Below are 23,546 nucleotides of genomic sequence, written 5' to 3' on the forward strand. Positions count from 1 at the left end.
CCATGAAGCACCTCCATATGTGGCTCTAGATGGGATCAGGGATGGGTGTAACTTCTGAGAGTCTTGGGAAAAGTCCTGTGGTCAAATCTTGTCCTTGGGCTGGCTATTTCATAAGGAACAAGGATTTAGGGGTTCTTGGGGGAAAGTCTTGTCTTTCCTGACTCAACAGTGCTTCAAGATGGTATTTCATGTTGGTGCCCAGCTGAGACAGATGCTGAACCAATGGGTAACATTGCTTTGGCAGCTGTTGGACCATGTCTTTCAGCTGGCCAGAATGTAGTTACTGGACCTGTGGAGTGCAATTGGAGTGGGACTTGGTCTTGTGGAAGTGCATTTCAGGCTGTGTTTGGGTTCAGTTGTGTAGACTTTCCTCCTTTCCTCTTCCCCCTAGGCCTTCTCAGTGTTAGTTGTTTTCAGCTGTTAAACGTATAAGAAGGAATGATTCTCCTGCCAGTCTTTTTGGAAACTTTGCAGACTGCCTCTTGTTATGAACTGTAATTTTTTGGGTGATGCTATCTCTGATGAGATCCACTAGTGCCCAGGGAAACCCTGCATCAGACTTACATTGGAACACAGAAAAAATCACATGCCAATCATGTGCATGCTTCCATCCCTGATTACAGCTTCCCCTTTCAGCTCGTACACCAGGATTTAGCAAGGTGTTCAGATAATGAGGCAGGGATAGAAAGCCCCAGTCGGATACAAAGCATTACTCCTCCTCATCTCTTACCTATTGATTGGTCTTGCTGATTTTGTGAGAAGGACCTACCAGCACCATCTCTAATCTCTTCACTAGGAAAGGAGGGCCATGATGCTCTCTGTGCATGGATGTCAAGGATTCTTCCTTTATATGGCCAGAAAGGAAGGGCTGGTTCTGGGGACCATTACTGTGCCAAGGGTGGGCTGACCTCTCTAGTTCTGTGGCTGCTACCTCATGCACAGCTTCTGCTCAATTCACATTGAGTCCCACTCATGCCTCTGTACCTTTGTCTGTTTTCTCTGTCCCTGTTCTTTCTAACAGCCCCATATCCATCCACACCGAGCACACCACAATCAACAACCACTCCTACGCCGCCAGAGACTCTCACCACCACCATCAGCACCCCGACAACAACCACCACTACTACTGGATCAACAAAGCCCACCTCAACTACTTCAAGCACATCCTCACCAACACCAACATACACCACCACCACACCAACTCCAGGTACTTCTCTGGACTGTGCTGTTGGTTGCTCCTGTCCTGTTGCCCTGAAGTTACATGAGCACCTCAAAGTTACACCGGGATGAGTGTAACTTCAGGGCAACACGGGAACAGCCGTTGCTGAAAACTTGCCTTTTATCTGACTGTTTAAGAAGGAAAAAGGTTTTGTCATTCTGGAGAAAATGTCTTGAAAATTTCGTGCTGCTGCCTAGCTTACATGGATGCTGAACTGATGGGAAATCTTGCCTTTTTTGCTTCTGGACCTTGTCCTTCAGCTGGCCAGAATTTAGTCACTTCATGGCTTTGTTTTTTTTTTGGCACTGGCATTTTAGGCACTATTTGTACATAATGGTGTAGACATTCTTCCCTCTCTTCTATTCCTTTGCCCTGTTAGTGCAAAAATGTTTCAGTGGTTATAGATGTAGGAAAAAGGATTCCTCTGCCATCCTTTCAGGACAGTTTTATTCTGCAGACTGTTACTTTGAACTGCATCTTTGGCTGATCAGATCCACTAGTACTCCGAGAAACCACTTATCAGGGTGACATTGAGAAAATCACATGCCAATCAGGCAGGAACATACTGCTGTATAGACTTCCTTCCCTGATCACAGATTCCCATCTCAGCTCTTACCTCATGAGTTAGTGAGATGTGCAGCTAACGAGGCAGAGATAGAAAGTCCTAGCCAGACCCACAGCGTTACTTCTCCTCATCTCCTATCTATTGGTAGGTCTCTCTGATTTTGTGAGAATCGCCTTCCAGCACTATGCCCAGTCTCTGTTAGGAGAGGAGAGTCATGATACTTTCTGTGCATTGATTTCAAATATTCTGCTTTCTACAGCCAGAAAGCCAGGGTTGGTATGAGGAACCATTGCTGTACTAAGCTGACCTCTCTAGCTCTCTGCCAGCTGCCTCATGTGCAGCTACTCTTGAGTTCACATTGAGTCCCGTTAATGCCTTCGTGCCTTTGTTTTCTCTGTCCCTGCTTTTTCTAACAGTCCCACCTTCATCCACGACGAGCACACCAAAATCAACGACAACTCTGCCACCAGAGACCTCCACCTCTGCCACCAGCGCTCTGAGCACAACAACCACTGCTACTGGATCAACAACACCCACCTCAACTACTTCAAGCACATCCTCACCAACACCAACATACACCACCACTACATCAACTCCAGGTACTTCTCTGGCCTGTGCTGTTGCTTGATCCCTTCCTGTGGTTGCCCTGAAGGTACATGAGCACCTCAAATTGTGCGTCTCATGTGGATCTCGGATGGGTGTAACTGCAGAGCATCCCTGGAAGAGTTGTTGCTTAAAACTTGTTTTTCATCTGACTATTGAAGAAGGAACAAGGTTTTGTGGTTCTGGGCAAAAGATCTGATCTTCCCTCACTCAAAAAGGCTCAGAGGAGGTGTTTCATACTGATGCTCAGCTTACACAGGTCTTGAACTGACGGGAAATCTTGCATTTTTTTGCTGCTGGACCTCATCCCTCAGCTGGCCAGAACATACTCACTGGACATATGTGCAATTGTGGCATGGCTTTGGTTTTTCAGTACTGACATTTTAGGCACTGATTTGACATAACTCTGTAGGACTTTTTCCCACTGTCCTGTTCCTTTGCTCTGTCAGTGCTTGACAGCTGTTATAGATGTAGGAAGCATGGATATGCTTTTGGAAAGAGTTTAATTCTGCAGACTGTGACTTTCTGAGAACTGTGGTGTTTGGCTGATCAGATCCACTAGTATTCTGGGAAGCCACTTATCAGGGTGACATTGAGAAAACCACATGCCAATCAGGCAGGAACATACTGCTGGGCATGCTTCCTTCCCTGATCACAGTTTCTCATCTCAGCTCTTACCTGAGGATTTAGTGTGGTGTTCTAGATAATGACATGGAGATAGAAAGCCCCAGCAAGATCAAAAGCATTGCTCCTCCTCATCTCTTACCTATTGGTTGGTCCCTCTAAGAAGCACCTTCCAGCACCATGTCTTTGCTAAGAGGGAAGGGCCCTTACACTGTGTGTGCATGGATTTCAAATATCATGCTTTTGGGAGCCAGAAAGGAAGAACGGAGCTATGGTTGTCTGACCTCTCTAGCTCTGTGGCTGCTGCCTCATGTGCAGCTTCTGTTGAGTTGACACTGAGTCCCACTGATGCCTTTGTGCATTTGTCTGTTTTCTCTGTCCCTGCTGTTTCTAACAGGCACACCTCCATCCACACTGAGCACGCCAAAATCGACAACCTCTCCCTCGACACCGGAGACTCTCACCACCACCACCAGCCCTCCAAGCACCACAACCACTGTTCCAACTACCACCACAAATACTGAAAATATTTACACCAGAACCCCGTCGGGTCCACCCACTGAAGCAATAAGTAATTCCCAGGGTTTTGTGTTTGTTGCTGATTTTAGAAAACAGGGTTTATTGGCAGCTTAACATGTGTTTTAGTTTCTAAACTCTGCACTAATGTAGTTGATTATATCTCAAAAACATCCCAGCTAACCTTTCAGCAGCAATGTTATATCCCCTGCTGTCCCAGTTCATCTGCCTCTGTTAAAGGGCATGAAGGAGTTTGCCTGTTCTCACCCATATGTAAATCAGTTTTCATTGAAGCACCATCCTTGTGGGCTGCCTGGGCAGAACCAGTGTATCTTAATTCCTCTAGCATTACTACTGCACTCTTATTGTGTACACAGTGCTTCTCTCTCTATCATGTGTCACTTATGTTATGAAAGCACAAATAGATGGCTCTGAGGCTGGTCTGTGAGAGTCATGAACACTTTTTAACATCCTAATCAAAAACTGCTTTAAAGGAGTTTCCATTAACAACCATAATGAAAACTGGCCATGTGAAAAAGCAGAAAAGTGTATTTTGGGTTTGTAGCATCCCAAAATATCTTGTGTGTGAGTAGTCTTAAAGGCATTGGCATTAGAAATGGAACACAGACTACTCCACCAACGGCTCAGTTTCTGTAGAGTCAAATTACTCTGACCATAATCAATAGGGATATGAATGTGCCTCATGAAGCAACATAGGGAATAACGGTCTTTCCATAGAATATAATATGACAGCAATACAGTATTAACCAGAGTTCATTGATCAGTGGAGTCCCCTGGGATCTTGGACTGCTGGACTCTTCCATGCAATATAAAGTTTTAACACTGAGGAAGATGTTCCCTCTGGCACTGATTGTTGATAAAGTGTTTATATCAATGTCTCCTACGCAAGAGGCAGGATATTTTGTTAATAATCCCTCAGTGATACAAAATCATCAATAAAAAAATTTCTGCTTTATTTCTATCTAAAGACTCTATGCTTAGGCTTGATGAATTACGTATGCTTCGTGGAAAATGAGATGACATTAGGAAGAAAATGCAATTTCGCGACTTAAAATACTCTGTTTTCTTCCTATCTTAAAGAGACACCTGAACCAGAGACACCGACAACAACAAGCATTCCAGTTACTCCTTCAGTTACCCCACTGCCAACAACAAGAACGACAGAAATAAGTACCGTGTCTATTGCAAGCACCACAAGTCAACAGTCAACATCACCAGTGTCAACAAGCCCAGTGACAGCTACCACATCTGAGGTCACTAAAACAGGATCAACCCCCAAGACCACCACTTCAGGTCCCACACCCTCAAGTTCCACCAGCACCACACCAGTAACAGAAACTCCTATCCATGAGACCACTACCACCAGGACCTCAAGCCCTCCAACAGGATTATCTACCACCACTTCCAGCCCTGGCACCACCACAACCTCGGGACCAAGCAGCCCTACAGCAACACAGCCACCAGTATCGACAACCCCATTCACTGGAACAGGATCAACCCCCAAGACCACCACTTCAGGCCCCACACCCTCAAGTTCCACCAGCACCACACCAGTAACAGAAACTCCTATCCATGAGACCACTACCACCAGGACCTCAAGCCCTCCAACAGGATTATCTACCACCACTTCCAGCCCTGGCACCACCACAACCTCGGGGCCAAGCAGCCCTACAGCAACACAGCCACCAGTATCGACAACCCCATTCACTGGAACAGGATCAACCCCCAAGACCACCACTTCAGGCCCCACACCCTCAGTGTCCACTCCCCCTACCACCACAGTAGGAACAGAAATAAGTACTCCAACCACGACCTCTGCAACTGTTACGACTCCAACATCACCTACATCAACCAGCCCCGTGTCAACCACTACCGCTGGTACTACTCCAACAGAAAGCTTTACCACCACTTCAGGAACCACCTCTAGTAGTTCTATCACAATCAATGCTACAACCACCATCTCCACAACCTTCAAAACCCTGCCGCCTGTCTCAACTACTACATCTGGGCCTACTGCAACATCAACTGCAGTCACCACTACAGGAAGTTCTACACACAGTGCAACTCCTCCAGTTAATGGGTCAACTACAGGTCTAACACCAACCACTCCCAAAAAAACTTGTACTATTTTCCCTAATGAAACTTATGAGGTGAGTAGATTTCATACTTTCATTATGTTTTGGATAGAGACTAGACACATAACTTCAATATTAGTAATGTAAAGAGTAAGCATAAATCTGGATAGGAAAGGAAGTGTCAGTCTGTTCTATTTCTTTCATTTTCTTGGGCATCAGCAGGACTTCCAACAATATTTGGATTAATAGCTTACATATTACAATTAGCTCTTCAAGGATAATTTTTAAAAAGCTTTCTGCAAGGAGTTAGATCGCAGTTCAATGTTTGTCTTTGTTGTAGGATGGTTCTGATGAAGAGGAAACCAAGAGCTTAGTGCTCCTAAGCTATCTTCTCTATTTCTGCTTTTGAATAAGTCCAGAGTGGGTAAAAGTTGTTTTTGTGTTTACATTGCAGCCCAACAAAAATCCACAGGGCTGAATTTGGAATGAGTCATACTTGTTCACAGACTGGCTTCAGGGGAGGACTGTGAAACAGATCACTGCATTCGCTGGTTGTGAAATTTGACTCAGAGTTTTTTTTGTTTTGTTTTGGTTTTTTTTTTTTGAACCCTCCACCTTTGACACAGACAAGTTTATGTCTTGTACATATCTAAAGCCTCATCATAGTTTAGATGCCTACCAACTTGCTCACTAGATCTGCAGGAAATTATACATGTCTGCAAAACTGGTAGAAGATAGAAGAAAACTCAATCACAATGCATGGACATAATTACCTTGGACATTTTTCCCTGAACAGTGTGTGTTCATTGTTCATTGTTCATTGAGTTTTAGCTGTTAATCTGCTCTAGGCATTCACGGAAGGGAATTGATCATATATTGGCCATTCATATTGATCAGTGTCTTTTACTGTTCTTTAGAGAGGGTGTAGGGTGAAGACACCTTAGGAGATTAGGTGAGACATCTCACTTTTAGACAGCTGAAACTAGAAAAAGTGATTCTCATTTTGGTTTACTGGCTTGATTTTTGTGCATAATGCTTTCCATTTAGCAGCTCTCAGTTGTTCTAGCTCATATTGCAGACCTAGATAGTGCTGACTGATGCACTTCAATCCTATTTTCAGATTTCTGATGGGGGAAAACTTGTCAATAAACATATGCTTTTTTAGAAACCTTCAGAAGATATTCAGGCATAACTATTGTCAGTCTCACTGCTTCCTAAAGGTTTATCTCTCTCTCGCGCTCCCCCTCTCTTCAAACACAGCAAGGTGACTCGTGGATACTCTGTAACTGCACTAAGGTTATATGTATAGAAGACAACATTGTCCAGGTGATTCCAATAATCTGCAATCCACCCCCGAAACCCACGTGTTCCAATGGACTGTCTCCTGTGCCAGTCATGGATGAGGATGGATGCTGTTGGCACTGGGAGTGTGATTGTAAGTAAATATTTTGCTGAATATTTAATCTCCTGAGGAAACAATACTATTGTCAAGAACAACAATATTTATCAGGGAACAAGTATCGTGCAAAGCTGTGACTCAGTCTTCTAGTGTTGGTTAGAATGCTCTGTTGATTCTTTTTAGCTAATTGAGTGATTGGCTTAAGTTGCCATTATCTCTACCTAACTGTTGTGTTAGTAGAGTAAATTGGTCTTCCAAAGAAGGATTTAAATGTCCAGATCCAGATATTTATAGGCTAGAAGCATACATATATTTGTTACTTGTTCAGACTATTGGTAAAGATATATGTATGGTACAGTTAATCCCATTCTCAGTTGTCTGTCATTAATGTCAGATGAACTGTGCATTGAAAGTGCCTGGTTTTTATTGATGACTTCTAGCTAATGAGCTCATGCATTGACATATACACTTCATTAAAATTAAAATGCCCAAAGTTCACTGAGATGTTTCCCACATCTACAGATTTTGCTTGTAGTCTGATACGATTTTGTACATTGCCAAAATAGCCTAACTTAACTATGTTTTTTTTAGGCTACTGCACTGGCTGGGGAGATCCACATTACATGACTTTTGATGGACTATACTACAGCTATCAAGGGAATTGTACATATGTCCTTGTGGAAGAGATCAATAAGAAAGTTGACAACTTTGGTGTCTACATTGATAACTACCATTGTGATGCACGGGATGTAGTGTCCTGTCCTCGAACGCTCATTGTGAGACATGAGACTCAGGAAGTGAGGCTAACAACAGCACAACCAAATACTCTACAAGTAGAGGTACTATTGATTTCTTGATTCAAATATTAATACTGCATCAACAGGATCATTATATTCATAAGGTTTGGGAAAAAAATAATGTGTGTTTTAGATTCAGTAACACTTTAGATTATAAAATTAGACTGCTTCAGAGGACTTCAAAGCATTTTTTTATTCTGAATCTGGGGAGAAAAAATTCTACAACTTCCTGTCTTTTTAATTTCAAATCTTTGCAGATCTCTCCTAAATACACAAGTGTGTATCGCTAAGAGTTAAGGATATAAAATAAGTTAATTTATAATTAACAATAATGTAACAAAGGAAAACAACGCAGAATGGGAGGAAATAATGTAAGGTAGACATAACAATAAAGCGCTGGTCTGAAGCATTTTTTAAAAGTACCATTAGTAGCTTTGACTTGTGTCACCTTTTTAGTTTTTCAGAGTAGGACACTTATATTTTTATTCCACTGATAAATGTGATGCCAAGATTTTTGGGCTTCAAAATTAGTGAGAAGTGTTTGGGGCTCTTAGCTTTTTAATGTTTATTTGGTTTATTTCTGTACATTACTGTGTGAGAATATTACAAGTTAGGTTGCAACATATTGTTGAAAATTTACAACATTTAGACCTCTTTTTTCTCTAAAGCAAAGAAATCTCTGCTGAGTGAAAGTAGTAGTATTAGTTTCACAGGTATATCATGGCTACTGTATTAAAATAAATAATACAGTTTAGTCTTATTTCTGTTATTTAATTTTCCTATAAGCACATTCCCTTTATGTCCAGAAACCTAAAACTTTATACCATATGAATTTAGGAGAATTTTATATTCCACTTTCATGAGGAGTTCTTGATGCCATAGTCACTCTAATAAGTCTGTTGAGTGTTAGGATTTATCTAGTTTAAACATTGAATAACCTCATTTGTCAGAGGTTAATGGACTTTTTGTGGCTCAGAGAAGAAAAGTTTGACTTTCCAGTAACAAAGGAAACACAGGAACATTTGTTACAAATTAAAAGGATATTATTTACCTTTACATTCTCTCTGTAAAACAAAGGAACAGTCAATTGTTTTGAAAAGTCAAAGCAAATTTATGCCTCTTTTCTGTTTTCCTTTATTTATTAGGTTACAGTAAACAACCAGCTTGTGGCTTTGCCTTACAAGAAGTTTGGTGTGAGCATCTACGAGTCAGGCATAAATAGTGTTGTGGAAATTCCTGAGCTGAAAATGAATGTGACCTACAATGGCTTGTCCTTTTCTATCAGAATGCCCTACAGCCTGTTTGGCAACAATACCCAGGGACAGTGTGGTAAGGCTCACTCTTCCAAATTTTGCACTCTCAGAAAACCACAGTGACAGCCCTGATGCAAAGATGAATGGTGTTTCCTAGCAAATCTGTGAGTGAATTCTTTCTCCCCGTACCACCCTTAGGTACTTGCAATAACAACACGGCAGATGACTGCATGCTGCCAAATGGAAACATTGCAGAAAACTGTGAAACCATGGCAGATCATTGGCAAGTTGTTGATCCTTCCAAACCACAGTGCTCTCCAGGCCTAGTTCCTACAGGTTCACCTAGCACAACACCAACACAGCCTTGCAAAGAATCGTCCATCTGCGAGCTTATTTTGGGAAGGTAACAATCCTCTCAGTTTTACAAGCCTTTGGTCTTTGATTTAAATGGAAATTTTAGGATTAGCTTACCAGTGGAAAGTGTCTCTAGCTGTTTCTCCATTTCTTGTATCTTTATGATTTGCTTCTACTCCTTTCACTTTTTCTGGCTATTATTTTTTGCTCACAGTTTCTTTCAACCCTCTGGCTGCCATATTAACCTTTGTTGATGTTCCCATATTCTTTTACACTCTCTGCCCTACCCTGTCCCATGTTCTTACCTTTTCCCACGTTTACTTAGCAGAAAACAGAGTCCAACTGAAAATAGAAATCTTAATTTTTAGAACACCATGTCAGAAATTATTAAGAAAAAAAAATCAAAATTGCTTTAAAGAGATAGCACATGGTTGCACCCAATAATATACAACTCCTGGACTCAAAATGTTAGTGTCAAAGTGTTTTATAGGGGAGGGAAGAATATTTTAAGGTATGTTGGAAGGTTACTATCTGGATAAGTGCTCTTAGCACAAATCTCTCATCAATAGTCCACATCCACATCTCCCTAATCTCCCGTGTCCACTGTTGCCACATGATAGCATGTTAAGCACATTGAAATAGATATGAATCATTCAGGAAGGAATAACGATAAATATTTCTGTTTCTAGTGTGTTCAAGCCATGCCATGCATTTGTCCAGCCTGAGAAATACTATGCAGCCTGCGTTTTTGATAGCTGTGTACTTCCCAACCTAGACCTGGAATGCTCAAGTCTGCAGATCTATGCTGCCACCTGTGCTGATCAAGGCGCGTGCATTGACTGGAGAAAACACACCAATGGTGTATGCTGTAAGTATCTGGACATAAAAATTCATCTTGAATTATTAAGGAAGATTACTGCTGAAACAGTTCCACATAATGTCATACTGCTTTCAGAGTAATGAAAACACCAATAAATCACAGCACCTGCTCACCTTAAGTAATTTTCACCTTAAGTAACATTTTTAACAAAGGAAATGATAAATCGGCCTGCAAAAATATACATGCATTGACTGTGCCAGAAACATCTGTATCAGTACATACTTTTTTTGTATGCAGGCAGCTCTATGCTTTGCAGGCATCAGCAGATCACTCTCTATTTGGTGACATGTACATTAGTTTTCATCTGTAGTAAGAGTGCAAAGGGAAGGATGACACTCCCTTTTGAGAAGTTGTGCAAAAGAGACTAAAACTAAGAAAAAAATTATAGTCAAGATGGAGACTCCTGGCTTTATCACCTTAGTGTACAGTATTATATCTATGGCTAAATTGCACGAAATTATTCCATTTAGAGACATAAGTCTATCTGGGATATTTCCTCTTTACTTCTCAAGATTGTTATAGATAAGTAGGAAAATGAGTAAACAGTGTTTAAGTTCTTGGCATAAGGTCATGGGGCTTTTATACAATATTGTTACTGAGCTGTTCCTCCTTTTTGTTCTTCCATTCCAGCTCATGAATGTCCTTCAGGTAAAGAATATAGAGCATGTGGTCCTATTAAAGAGACGACCTGCAAATCAAGGTAAAAAATTCCTTCACAGTTAGTTGTAGCTTGTACAACTATTCAGTTGTATCTAATGCACAGGTGAATGAGCAAAATCAACCTCCTCTCATTTCTTAAACTGACAGTCAAATTTATTAGCACTATTCTGTTGACCCTAAATCTGAGTGCCTGAACTGTTTCTGTTTCTGTTGTTTGGCTATATCAAACTGACACTGCAAACCTGTCACAAATGGGCAGATCATTTGCCACTGTATTTTCAGTGAAAGGTTATTTTGCATAATCCTCCTGTATGTGCCTATGACTAATGGCTTTCTCTGAACATTTTGTCTTATAGAGGACAGAATGAGACATCAACTAAACAAGTGGAAGGCTGTTTCTGTCCTAATGGAACCATGCTGTATGACTCTGGTGTGGATGTCTGCGTGAAAACCTGTGGTGAGTTTTACTGCTTCACTTGGATGCATGATTGTTTCCTCTTTGTTTCCCTTCATGTATACAACAAAGATTTGACTGTGTGCAGTGCTCATACAATGTATAGTAGAGATGCCTCCTGTTATATGACTGGTAATGGAAATTTATTTTGGTATTTTCCAGGCTGTGTTGGAGTGGATATGGTATCAAGAGAGGTATGATGCTGTATGCTTTTGGATTTCAAGTAGAAGTTTGGGTGGGGAGAGGAGAGTGGTTTTCACTGGTACAATCTTGTTTTGTCATCTCTTTACTTTGTATTCCTGGTTTTACTTTTGTTCCTTTTAATTGGTTACTATGCAATCACTCATTTTATTGTTTTTCAATGGCAGTTTGGAGAAAAGTTTACAGTGGACTGTAAGGACTGTATTTGCCTGGAAGGTGAACATGGCATTGTATGTGAGCCTCATGTATGTGATCAAAAGAAGGTCACTTGTGAAGGAGAAGGCTTCTATGAAGTCACTGAAGTCAATCCTAAAGACTCCTGCTGCCCTCTTTTCACTTGCAGTGAGTTTATACTCTTGTTTCTAGTCTTTCTATACCTCTTGGAAATAGAAAGGAAAAGAGACTGAACTACCTTAGTACTGGAGATCTACAGCAGGGAGTCACAAAATAGTATCTTTTCACATGCTTTTAAAAATCAACTTGCCCAGTGCTAGGGAAAATACATTTTAATATTGCAATGAATCAGTATAACTGAATTTACAGTTATGGGACTCAACATAACTAAAGCTATAGTTATTGTGTTCAGGGCCACATTTTATTTAAGCAAAATGCAGAGAGATTATGAAATTCTCTGTGGATTTTAATTTTCCAGCAGTTGCCTAAGATCATGGAGAGAGTAGGAGTTGTTCCCTACTTCTTTGCATAGAATGGTGATACTTTATTAACACAGCATAATTGCACAGTAGAAAAAAATTCATAAACTACTACAGTACCCCATATCCAGTGCCTGGATTTATGAGGAAAAATGTATTCTCTATTTGCAATTTGGATTTTTTTGAAGACGATCTGGACTGTTTCCTAGCAATAGAAAGTTCATCCTAAGTGCTTTGATAGGTGCTTATTTCTAGTAGCTGTGAATTAATGTATTTTCTAGCTTATGATTTTTATTTTTCTTTTCCTCAGAATGCAATACAAGCTCGTGCACAGCTAAAGCCCCCAAGTGCTCACTGGGATTTGAAGTTCATTCTTATATTCCCAGTGGTCAGTGCTGTCCTGTATACCAATGTGGTAAGTCCCTTGGAAATATATTACAAAGATCAGCCTTATAGTTCTGTTTATTACATAATTTAGCATTACACTTAATAAGACTGTGCAAGAGCCTTTTGAAAGAGGTGTTAAACACAATCAGATTCTACAAATTCACTACTATTAAAATTGGTTATTAGTGCTATAGTTATGAAACTAGGAAATCAGATACAGCTCAGGTGACTCAAGTTCAATTTCCTGCTTATAAATAAATATAAGAACAGCTACAGAATTAACTGGGATGATGGTCTCAGCTTAATCTAGCAAAGTCCCTAGAAGCATCCCCAGTAAAAGACACATTTGCAGTTCTTGCTAACTGAAACAAGGAAGTACTTGTATCTGTTAAGTGGACATTCTTGGCTACAAACTGTACTGCATATTTTGGGACAAATCTTTTTCCCTTCTTGCACATGCAGTATTAGTTTTTATAGTTTATACATGTTGCATCTGCTACCAGAACTGGGGAATAACCATATGAATTGTGATTCATTGTGGAAGAAATGAGTTGGATTAGAATGGTTGAAGACATTTTTTATTCATTTTTCCTATCTAAATTTCTAACTCCTTGCTTATTAACAGTTCCCAAGGGGGTTTGCGTACATGAGAATGCTGAGTTCTTGGTAAGTTCTGTTTCAACAGTCTTCAAAAATGCTTAAAAGACCGTTAGTATATTTGATCAGAAGTGCTATGAAAAGGTTTATCCAGTACAATAGATATTTTATAAATTTCCAAATTTCTGCCAGGAGTTTATCAATTTCACAAAGCTAAACCTTTTTTGAAAAGTTTCCTGGAAACTTTTCAAAAGGAAAGAAATTGTACTGCATGTACGTCAGTATCATAAAGGAAATTGGGTTAAGTGTGCTAGCATTTAAAAAAGTCAGTCCACATTTACTGTCAGCACATTGTTGCAGTTTTAAGACTCTGTTTTTAAAAACTAAAAACCATATAAATAAGTATTATTCTAACCAAATTTAGATTTCTAATTCTCTTGGGTCTAGTAATTGTACCTTTTCTTTTAATATCAGAGTTTGTCATTGATATACAGGACTTCAGTAAAGACGCATTAAATTATATTCAGTATTTTAAATGTTGTCTTCTTAAATGACTAGCCAAATAGCTATCCAGTTGTCTTTATCTGATTCTTTTCCTTTTCCATTGCTTCATTTTCAGATTTTTAAAAAAATTAATAAATATCTGTTTAAACATGTAATAACTCATTAATATGTGATTTTTTTCCTTTAAATGTGTAGCCCAACTCCTCAGTCTTTGTTGACAAGTGCCAGAATTGTGTCTGCACAAATGATGTTAATGTCAGCACTCAACTGAATATAATCTCCTGTGAACGTGTCCCCTGCAACACATACTGTCAACCAGTAAGTGACAAACTTAAAGATAAACAAGACGCCAAAATATTTATATTTGTGAACTCCAGCTTAATCAGTGAGTGGTATTAAGAAAGGACAGGGAGCTGAAACCTAGAGACCAACTCCAGCATGGATATCAGCTGTTCTTTGAGCCATCTACTGCCTGAGATTAACTGTGTAACTGTCAGCATTCAGCTCACACTGGCAGAATTAGCTGGGAAATTTCTGTAGACCACATTGTGGAGTAATATTTAATTACTATGCATATTTATTCTAGTGCTTTAATTTATTCCATTTATAACCTGCTTCTATCACTTGTCTCCTGTTGATTTGGAACACAAAAAGGCACAAATCTGAGTGCACTTCAAAGTGTAATCAATTAATGAATTCATATGTTTTCATTTATTTCTCAAAAATTATAGTGCTATTGTTTTTAATTACTTTTAATTTCTAGGGATATGAACTTAAACCAGTGAAAGGCGAATGCTGTGGAAAATGTGTGCAGACCAAGTGTATTATAAAGACATCAGACAATTCTGAACTCATCTTGAGTGTAAGTATGCTCTATGTCTTAGTTCTCCACCAAATCTGTAAAGTTCCCAGTTCCAAAAAGGGAACTCCTCATTGCCAGAGACAAGGCTTTAGTATAAGCTTGCACCTGAAAGATCAAAATATCAAAATCTCAAAACCTAGCTACAATTTTTTCACCTGAAGGTAGGTTTCATCAAATAAAATTATCTGTAAGGCCGTTCCTGGAATGAGAAATCAAATACCATTGGAAGGGGTTTTCTTCCAGTGTCTGGAAGCTTCAGCTTTTCTGTGTTATTTGATTTCGGTATGCTGAAAAACACTATTAAAGCCTGCACATGCAACAATTCTATTGCTGTAGTAGGATGAAGGTTTAGAGTCTTTCTTAATTAATATAAAATAGTCTAGCTTTTTGAAGGCAAAATCCATTGGCATGGATGATTTTGTTAAAGTACTCCATGTACTTTAGAGACATTTTTCTTTCTTTCTCAAGGAAAATACCATATAAAACTGAAACTCTCTCAATGTAGGGCATATTGCAATACATGTCATGATCTGCATCCCAAATGGCTGTTAACCTAAAAATAATTGACTGAGAAACAAGATGAAAGTTATTATCAGAGGGCAATAAAATTTCTGTCTGAGCTCCCTTCAGCTTTCCTTTTTACATTTTGCATTTCTCTTGCAGCCTGGAGACTTTAAAAATGATCCTCACAACAACTGCACCATTTATAGCTGTGTAGATGTCCACGACCAGCTTATTGCTTCCACATCTGAGATTACCTGTCCAGCATTCAATGAAGACAGCTGCAAACCTGTAAGTAAAAATGGAAAATTTACCCTCTACTCCATACATAGATTACTTAATTTTATTTCAGCCATCTAACTAACAACAAAAGTAAAATTTAGCTCCGATGGCCTTTCGTCATAATTTCTCAGTCCTTAGGGCAGAAGTTCTAGATGCACCCATGCACAGCCCTAGAGAGTATACAAAATAAGATGCCTGGGTGAGAATTCAAGGTTTATAATTGGTAGCTGTCTCTCAGTGGCCAAAATACTGGTCAGCACCAAGATACTGAATCTTAGCTGACTGCTTTGTTTGGTTTCTATCTCAACAAGAACCAGGTTTCCTTGAATGCTAAAACACAAGCTGTTCAGTCAGTAAGTAGATTGGCAGTAACACTGTGCATAGTTCCCATTCACATACAGAGGACTCTGAGAAACCATTTGTTGGAATTGCTTCTGAGCAAAAATTTCATGATGTTAACTGTAGACTTCCTTCAAAGAATTGTTTGTGTTTTCACAGTCCTTTGTGAAGTTGGGAAGAGGCTGTTATCTTTGGTTATTTAGATCAATGTTACAGTACAATAATCATTGCTCTCCTCAGGTTTTGGCCTTAGTGCCTTTTTAATATAGAAAAATTATATAATGTAATTTTTTTTTGTTTCTTTTTTATTTTAGGGAACTATTTCATTCTTACCTAATGGTTGTTGCAGAACATGTAAGTATGCCAGTGTATCTGAATCAACAATACAGAGAATGAATTGTCTTCTTAAATCAGCCCATTTCCCAGATAAATTTGTATTTAAGTAGATACTTCTACGTTTATATTTGTCATTCCAAGACTCCACTGTCTGATCTCTCTGGAGAAGTTTAAACTTAAAAAGCAGAAAGAGCACTTAAGGCAATTCTTTGAGTGCACTAGTGAAGCCCAGGGAATGCTGAGGTGCGAGGGACTTCTGGAGTTATTTCACTGAAAGTATTTTCTGCTCTTTCCCTGCAGGTGCCCCTCTGGACAGCAGCACACCGTGCTCTGTGCGCCACAGAAAAGACTTTATCGTCTACAATGGCTGCCGCTCCGTGGACAGAGTTGACATGACTGAATGTGAAGGAACATGTGGAACCTTCTCGCTGTAAGTAAACTCACCAGACAATGAGATTTAAGTCCTGGTGGCACTGAGCTTGTTTATATAAAAGGAACAATAAATAGTAGACTACACAATGGTAGAAGACCTGGAACTATCTGCTTCATGAATCATGGACATAAAATCATGGAATCTGTGACCGGCGAGCTGATTTGTTGTAATACAAAGCAGAAAAGTGTATTAAATTGGCTTGGGATTCAGACAGCTATGATAAGGGCTATTCATCCATTAAGAGCTGGCTTTGTGTCAGACCACCTAGGCTAGAAATTGTCACAAAAGAACATGGATTATTTCCTGTAATGAGAATGAGCCCAGAGAGCAGCCAGACTTGGCAACTGGAAGTGGAAAAGCTGCTACTCAACAGTTAACAGCTAAAATGAAATACACATACATCTTTCAAAGGAAGATTCAAATATGCACAATTTTTATGCAGTGAAGAAATGAGAGGTTGTTTGAGTTGTGGTGTTAGTAGAGTAACTTGAGTACATTTTTCTCTGAAATGAGAGAATATATTAAAAATTGGTTATAAGGAAGTGGTTAGTAGGACATCTGGTAATGAACTACTAAAACACTGCAAAACCAGCTCTAGCTCTCCAAAAAAACTGTCACTTACTGCCTATCACTGAGCTTGCCACAGTGCACCTTACATGGATCAAAACTAATCTTCAGTATCACATGGAACTCTGAGAAGCCAGGGAGTTTATTAGTATTTTGAAATTCCTGATCATCTTAGGGTCTTGTTGTGGTTTCTTCTACCAAATACAAGAAGAAGATCGATTTTGTCACAGCTTATAGCCTGATATTGACAGATTCTTCAGGTTAGGAATGGTGCTTAGGAAGCTGATGAACACAAGATTGCAAAAAATACTTTGCAGTGAGATGGGAACAGAAAGAGCTGCTGCTTCCCCTTTGTGTTAACATTGCCCTGATTGGGTTAGGCATTTTATAATCACTGCTCTGTCAGATGAGCTTAGCACTTCCATTAGCCACAACTGTGGCTCTTCTCACAGGAGTTCTGTACCTGATTCCACCCTCTCCTGTACATTGGCTTCTGGCACTGAGTAACATTGCCATTTTGCATGTTGACAGATACTCTGCTGAGGCCAATTCCATGGACCACAGCTGCTCCTGCTGCAGAGAAACAAGGACCACTGAGAAGTACGTGGTTCTGAAATGCCCTGGTGGGCACGCAGTGTCACACAAGTACATCTACGTGGAGAGCTGCAGCTGTCAAGACACTGAATGCCAGAGGCCAGAGTCCAATGAGCTGCAGAAGAATGAAGTAAATGACAAGACGACCGCTCTGAACAGGATCAAGAGAGCCATCAGCTTAACATCAAAATGAAGGCAAAAAACCCCTCTGGCATTATTGACTGAAAGGACTGTGAACCATTCTTAGCTTCCTTGACTACTTTTGAACTTTACTTTTCCCAGTAACTGCATCCTGTTTGTTCTCTAATTAATTAACTGTGCCCTATTTATTTGTGCACAAAATAAGAACACAAATTTGTATTCTTACAAGTGCACAACCTCTTGAGTCCTTTCCAAATCCTCTGAATGATTAAAAGCACATCTCAAAAAGCATGGCTTTTGTACTCATTTTTATACAGTCTTGAGTTTTAGTTTGAAGAGAGAAGAAAAGTTGTTTTTCAAGTTATAGGAAGTCAAGTGGTTTCCTAAATTTTTGGGGTATCTACTCATGTCTCCTTAAAAGCTGATAAGATTGGGCTGTTCAGAAGATCCAGTCTATAAGGTGGGAGAGAAGATGTCTGCCAAAACAAAGGCAAAGAGGAATGATGGTCATGAAATTATTCAGATGACTTAGAGAAACTTTAGTTCATCACCAGAACTTACTTTAGCAGGGCTCTGTATGTTAGAACGGCAATTGTGTATTTTCACTAAAAAAGTAGTCCTTCAGCTATATGAAGATTACTCACAGTGCTTTCAGGATGTACAGTTACTACCATAGTAAGAGCTCTCCAAATTCCAACATTTGCAAAACAGATGCCCATCACTAATCTAAGTAATCCTAGGCTTCCTCTGCAGAAAATGGAAAGCTATAGCCATTTTTGACATTTATTTGTCTCTCAACAAAGGACAAATCTAAAGGAGTGCCTGCTTATCTTATTGTAAGGGGAGGTGAAACAGGTAACTGGAAGATGTTAATTTCTCTTGAATCATCTTAGAGTACAATGAAGGTAAACCAGACCTGTTGTAGTGAAGGAAAAAAAAAAGCTTTTCGTTTATTTTATCTCCATTAATGAAATCTTTATTGGCAATAGCCAACCTCAATACTGGCATCTTTGCTACCTAAAGGGTTGGTGGCACCATTTTTTGCTACTATCAAATGTACTCCAGCTTAAAAGGCAGATAAGATTTCTGCCTTTTTATAAGACTGATAAGGAAGTGCAGAAAATGAAACCCTGTATTTTTTTCAGCATTACAAAACCCTGATTGGAAAGCAGATTTCTCTGGAGTTGGAGAGGTAGCTGATCTAACAAGAAGGAAGTTTTGTCAGTTTACAGAGCAAGCTGCAGATTAAATGAAGCCAAATTTCTGCTTTAGTACAGGTTCCTAAGGATTTCTATCTCTACATTCATTGTAAGATGTGACTGAGAGTTTTCTCCCAGGGCACATACAAAGTCACTCTCCTCTGTGAACTTTTTGTTATCAAAAAATTTCTATGCTGACACTAGAACCATATATTTCCTTGAGCTTTTTGCAGAAACTGCTTTTCTCAAAATTTGTTGACATTTAGCTGTCTTTGAGATTTTTATTTTTGCAGTTAAATTTAACTGAAGTCAGCAAATAACTTCTGGACAAAGATACAAGATGTGATCAAATCTGCCTTGTTTCTTATGAAAAAGAGATAAAATGTTACTAGTCAGTAGTGAATTTTGCTCCACACTGTATTTACATTGAAATATGAAATCTTCCTTGTTTCATTTATTTTTCATTTGGTCTGTAGTTTGCACAGGCTCTTTCTGTCCCTTCTAGTGATGGGCAAACTATTTCTTAATGAGGAATTCTAAAGATCCTGAATAAAAGTCAGTAAGGCTGCAGATTTTGGCTTCACCACTGCAGGGCAGTCTATGGCTATGATAATGTAAAGTCCCAAAAAAGCAACTGCCTCAAAAGGGAGTTTTAATTTCATCATATAGAGGGTTTTATTTCTGAGAATAATGAAATTTCTCACTCCCTACAGACATTTATTAAGCACTTAGTAAGCACTGGAAAGACAATTATTCTGACAGGAATTTACATACAAGGTGTTATTTGTCACAGTGCTCTGGGTTATGGCAGCCCTCTCAGTTTTGTTGCTGGGTCAGTGCTGCCCATAAGCAGGTTCACAAGCACACACTGTCAGAGAATTCTTACTTACAAGTTCTTGGCAGTTCCAGGTCACACTGCACATGCCAAACCTCCACTCCCTTCTGCACTCTTATTCACCTTAGAACTTAGTGGTTCAGTTTGCACCTGCATTTCCAGTGGAACTGGATGACAGAGTTGAACAGATTAAACTTTCTCCAGTGGAGAAATCCACTGATAGTACTTGGGAGAGAAAGAAGAAAAGAAACTTTTAACTGTGTCTTTTAACTGTGTATCCCTACAAAAAGTAGTAGTGGCAATGAGCAGCACTTTTGCTTCCTTCCACACCCCCCTTGGAAGTAAATTGAGATCTGTATTATCTGATCCCAGGAAGCATTTTGTTTCTTAAGCAAGAGCTGTTTGGTCTGCAGGCCACAAGAAGAGATTCTTCTGAAAAATCCTGAGGAAAATGAGGAAAAAACCCTGAGGGAAAAAAAAAAAAAAAAAAACAAAACCCTGAGGAAATGTTTCTCATCACCCTCTCTGAAAGGGTGATATCAGCACATTAGGGATTCAGGAGACTGTGGAACATTCTGATCCCATTGTCTTCTAGGCAGGACCTACCACAAAGGACCCTGGCAGCTCCATAGAAAGCATTAATGCTGGAAGGGAGTGGGCTTGACTCTCTCTGTCCTCAAAGAATGGCTTAATTCTCCAGAACTGCCTTGTCTTTTGGAGTCTAGCAAAAAGAAAGCAGTAGCAAGAGCCCATGTCTTGTCTCCTTGCCCGAGTCCTGTGTTCATCTCCTCCAGACTTTCTATCTAGACTCCCACTTTTATTGGTGCTGAGGGGTTTCTCTTCCTCTGTTCTGTTTCTTTTTCTTCTTCTTCCAGTACTTAACAGTTTCAGTTTTGTCTTGGAAAATGGGGAAGCCTTCTTGGGAGGCAAGTAGGACTTCCAGTCACACAGCCTTTGAAGGCACTAAACCCTAAGGTCCCAGCTCCTGCTGTCCAAGATCACACGGGTTTCATTCCTGCTTGTAGTCTTCTAATCCAATAGCTGGAATCTCAAGTAATTTCCTTGTAGCTACCTAGACATGCACTGGAAACTCCATGTTGTTCATGGCATTCTTCAGCAACACAGCGAGAACTTCCATCTGCAGTTAAAAAGGAGTTCACAGAAGATTTGCTTATAAAGAGAGTAGTTTTTTTTATGAAGCATTACTGGCTATGTGTTTTGAGAACACCAGAGACAGAAAGGAAAATAATTGTTAGCAATATGGAAAAATAACTGCTGCTATATGAGGTAAGGCAGATGGGATTCAGAAAGAGGGGGGAAAACACATGCAAACCAGAAGAATTCTTCTCAGAATAATACAAGGTAGGGGTTTCTGATCTAATAACTACCTTGTCTTCTGATCTAACTATGTTCTTTAATAGTACTGTTTTGTTCTGTGGGAAGGGTAAGATAAAATTTTCAGTGTGTTTACCATTTAAGTGTACTTTGCTAAACCGCACTTCACTGAACTAAGCTCATGCAACTCTGCACATAAGCCCCAGTGAAAGGACTTTAGCAAAGGCAAAGCCCTAAGTAAATAATCCTGCAGTTACTGTGCTTGTTATATACTGTTGCACTTGTCTGGAAAAGCAAACTCAGATACTGGGAAAAGACAAAATAGACTTAAAAATTCTGAGATCACAGAAAAGAACATTCTTGTAGTTTTAGGTCTGACAAAAATGAAACACATTTAAATAACTGCAACATTGATATACAATTTCTGAAATTTCACCTCCCAGTGGAAGCTTTGAGGGGTAGGGCAGTATTTTAAAGCAGAACAAGTTCTTAAGGTTGAGGAACCCTCTCCAGGGCCAAATTTCCAAAATTAACTCAATCTTTTCAGGCTACCTATGTTCTTAACTGGCAACCTCCCAGACTAAGGTCCAAACACGTCCAAGCAAGTTACCTAAGCCATATTTCCATCACTAATATGGAAAATCCCTTAAGTTAATTTTCAGCATCATGCTTCTAAAATCTGTTTTGTACAAACTTTATTCCCCTTAATGTTCCAGTTTTTCAGCACTCTTACATAAAATGCTTGAATTTTTTTCACAAGCTAGTCTCTAGAACAGTAAAAATCACCACTGTGATGTTTCCATTACCTTAATACTTTGAAAAAAACTCAAGCAGAGAGAAAGTATGGCAGAGCTGGCACTGAGAAGGTGCACCTGTGCTCCATGCAGCTTTCCTTTAAGCAGTAACAAAAGGCAACAGTGATCAAGGAATGTGGCTTTACACAGTGCCTGTGACCTGACACAGCAGTTAAATTTCAATAGCCTGTCCATTTGGACTAGTGTAGCCAAGCATTTCTTGCTGTTTTTTTGCAGAATCTATGGGATCTGTATGATCATTCTTCTCCTTAAAAGTACAGAGAGTCTGAGCAAAACGTAAGGGCAGGTAGTTCTTGGGTGGCTAATTCTACCCTCCACACAAAAAACCCTAGTCCAAGGTTGCCTAGATTCCCACCTTAACTTGTTTTCTTCCCCATCTCTTAGCCTTTCTTTTGGCTTGCAGTCACTTTCAGTCATGGTGGACATGGTTACTGGGTATGTATTTCATGTAGTTTCAAGGTTATAGAGGCTTCATTATTAAGCATGCAGTGGCCTCTTCTGACTTATTTTGGCACCCAGGAAATAAGAAGATGCTTTTTAAAAAGAGGTAGAATCTGCTTTAGTCTAAACCCCATAAAAGTTCTAAATATTAAAGCAGAAAATTCATATGCTTCCCTTTGTTCTGCTACCCCATATTTTTCCACCAGGAAGGTTGTTTAAAGTAAAACCTTTCAAGTAGAAAATCTCTACGGCCCAACCTTCTGATGCGATGGCTTTCTATGCAGGGAGTCTCTCTTACGTGAGGAAGTGCCAATAGGTCAAAGAGACCTCTGTGCACGACACCAATCAGCCGTGTCATTACTCCTTGTACATGGATTTTGAAAGATCTACATCTTAAAGAAAAACAGAAAAGAGCAGCTGGACTGATTCCTTGCAAACAGGAATAACTAATATCCTTGATCTGTTCGCAAAAAGTCAAGGAGCTCTATGGCAAGACGAGAGGTTAAGGAGCTTTGTGTCCATTCGAAGGGAAAATGTAAAAAAACATTCAACCACCTCCTACCAAAATTGAAATACTGAAGGCATTTGTCATGTATTTTAATGGACAGATGACGGCAAGTATCCATTCCCTTCTTTCCCACTGCCTGCCACAGATCCCCTTATATTTAATGACAACTGTTTCAAACTGTGTGGTAGACACAAATCTGATAGATCAAATAAATCTTTAATGTAACTTTCCTAAATTCTGTGATATCATGAAAAGGATTAAAAAGGATAATTCATGTTGTTCTTGAATTCTACTGGCAATTACTGATTGTTATAACTACCAGTTATGTAAAATATTTTGCCAAAATCACTTTGGATGTTTTTTATCATGTGGATTATTGGCACAAACTGCCTGACAAATGAAATGTTTTCCTAGCTAATATTACTTTGTTAACGGAGCACACATAATTTCTCTAGGTTTATTTTCTAGGCAGTGCTTGTAAAACACTCTTCTAGTGGATACTCATTTCAATAAGTAGTACCAATTTTGCCTGAAATGAACTGGGTTCTTAGAGGATTTCCAAACTCTAACTCCCAGTGTTGAAATGACTCAGGATG

The 23,546-nt window shown here is 39.5% G+C and overlaps 1 protein-coding gene across 1 annotated transcript in view; it reads left to right on the plus strand.

Moving 5' to 3' along the window:
* MUC2 (mucin 2, oligomeric mucus/gel-forming) overlaps positions 1-18,105 on the plus strand; it is a 66,881-nt gene extending 48,776 nt beyond the window's left edge. The window contains exons 47-64 of the mRNA XM_058025777.1: positions 4,815-5,698; positions 6,884-7,058; positions 7,614-7,861; positions 8,965-9,148; positions 9,271-9,475; positions 10,116-10,300; positions 10,940-11,006; positions 11,323-11,423; positions 11,583-11,614; positions 11,789-11,963; positions 12,585-12,689; positions 13,287-13,327; positions 13,958-14,080; positions 14,526-14,624; positions 15,288-15,416; positions 16,061-16,100; positions 16,383-16,512; positions 17,614-18,105. Coding sequence (XP_057881760.1) covers positions 4,815-5,698; positions 6,884-7,058; positions 7,614-7,861; positions 8,965-9,148; positions 9,271-9,475; positions 10,116-10,300; positions 10,940-11,006; positions 11,323-11,423; positions 11,583-11,614; positions 11,789-11,963; positions 12,585-12,689; positions 13,287-13,327; positions 13,958-14,080; positions 14,526-14,624; positions 15,288-15,416; positions 16,061-16,100; positions 16,383-16,512; positions 17,614-17,869 — 3,179 coding nt within the window. The 3' untranslated portion in view covers positions 17,870-18,105. The remainder of the gene's footprint in view (positions 1-4,814; positions 5,699-6,883; positions 7,059-7,613; positions 7,862-8,964; positions 9,149-9,270; positions 9,476-10,115; positions 10,301-10,939; positions 11,007-11,322; positions 11,424-11,582; positions 11,615-11,788; positions 11,964-12,584; positions 12,690-13,286; positions 13,328-13,957; positions 14,081-14,525; positions 14,625-15,287; positions 15,417-16,060; positions 16,101-16,382; positions 16,513-17,613) is intronic.
* Positions 18,106-23,546: the final 5,441 nt, after the last annotated feature.

Source organism: Melospiza georgiana, chromosome 6 (genome assembly GCF_028018845.1).
Source record: "Melospiza georgiana isolate bMelGeo1 chromosome 6, bMelGeo1.pri, whole genome shotgun sequence".
Lineage (NCBI taxonomy): Eukaryota > Metazoa > Chordata > Aves > Passeriformes > Passerellidae > Melospiza > Melospiza georgiana.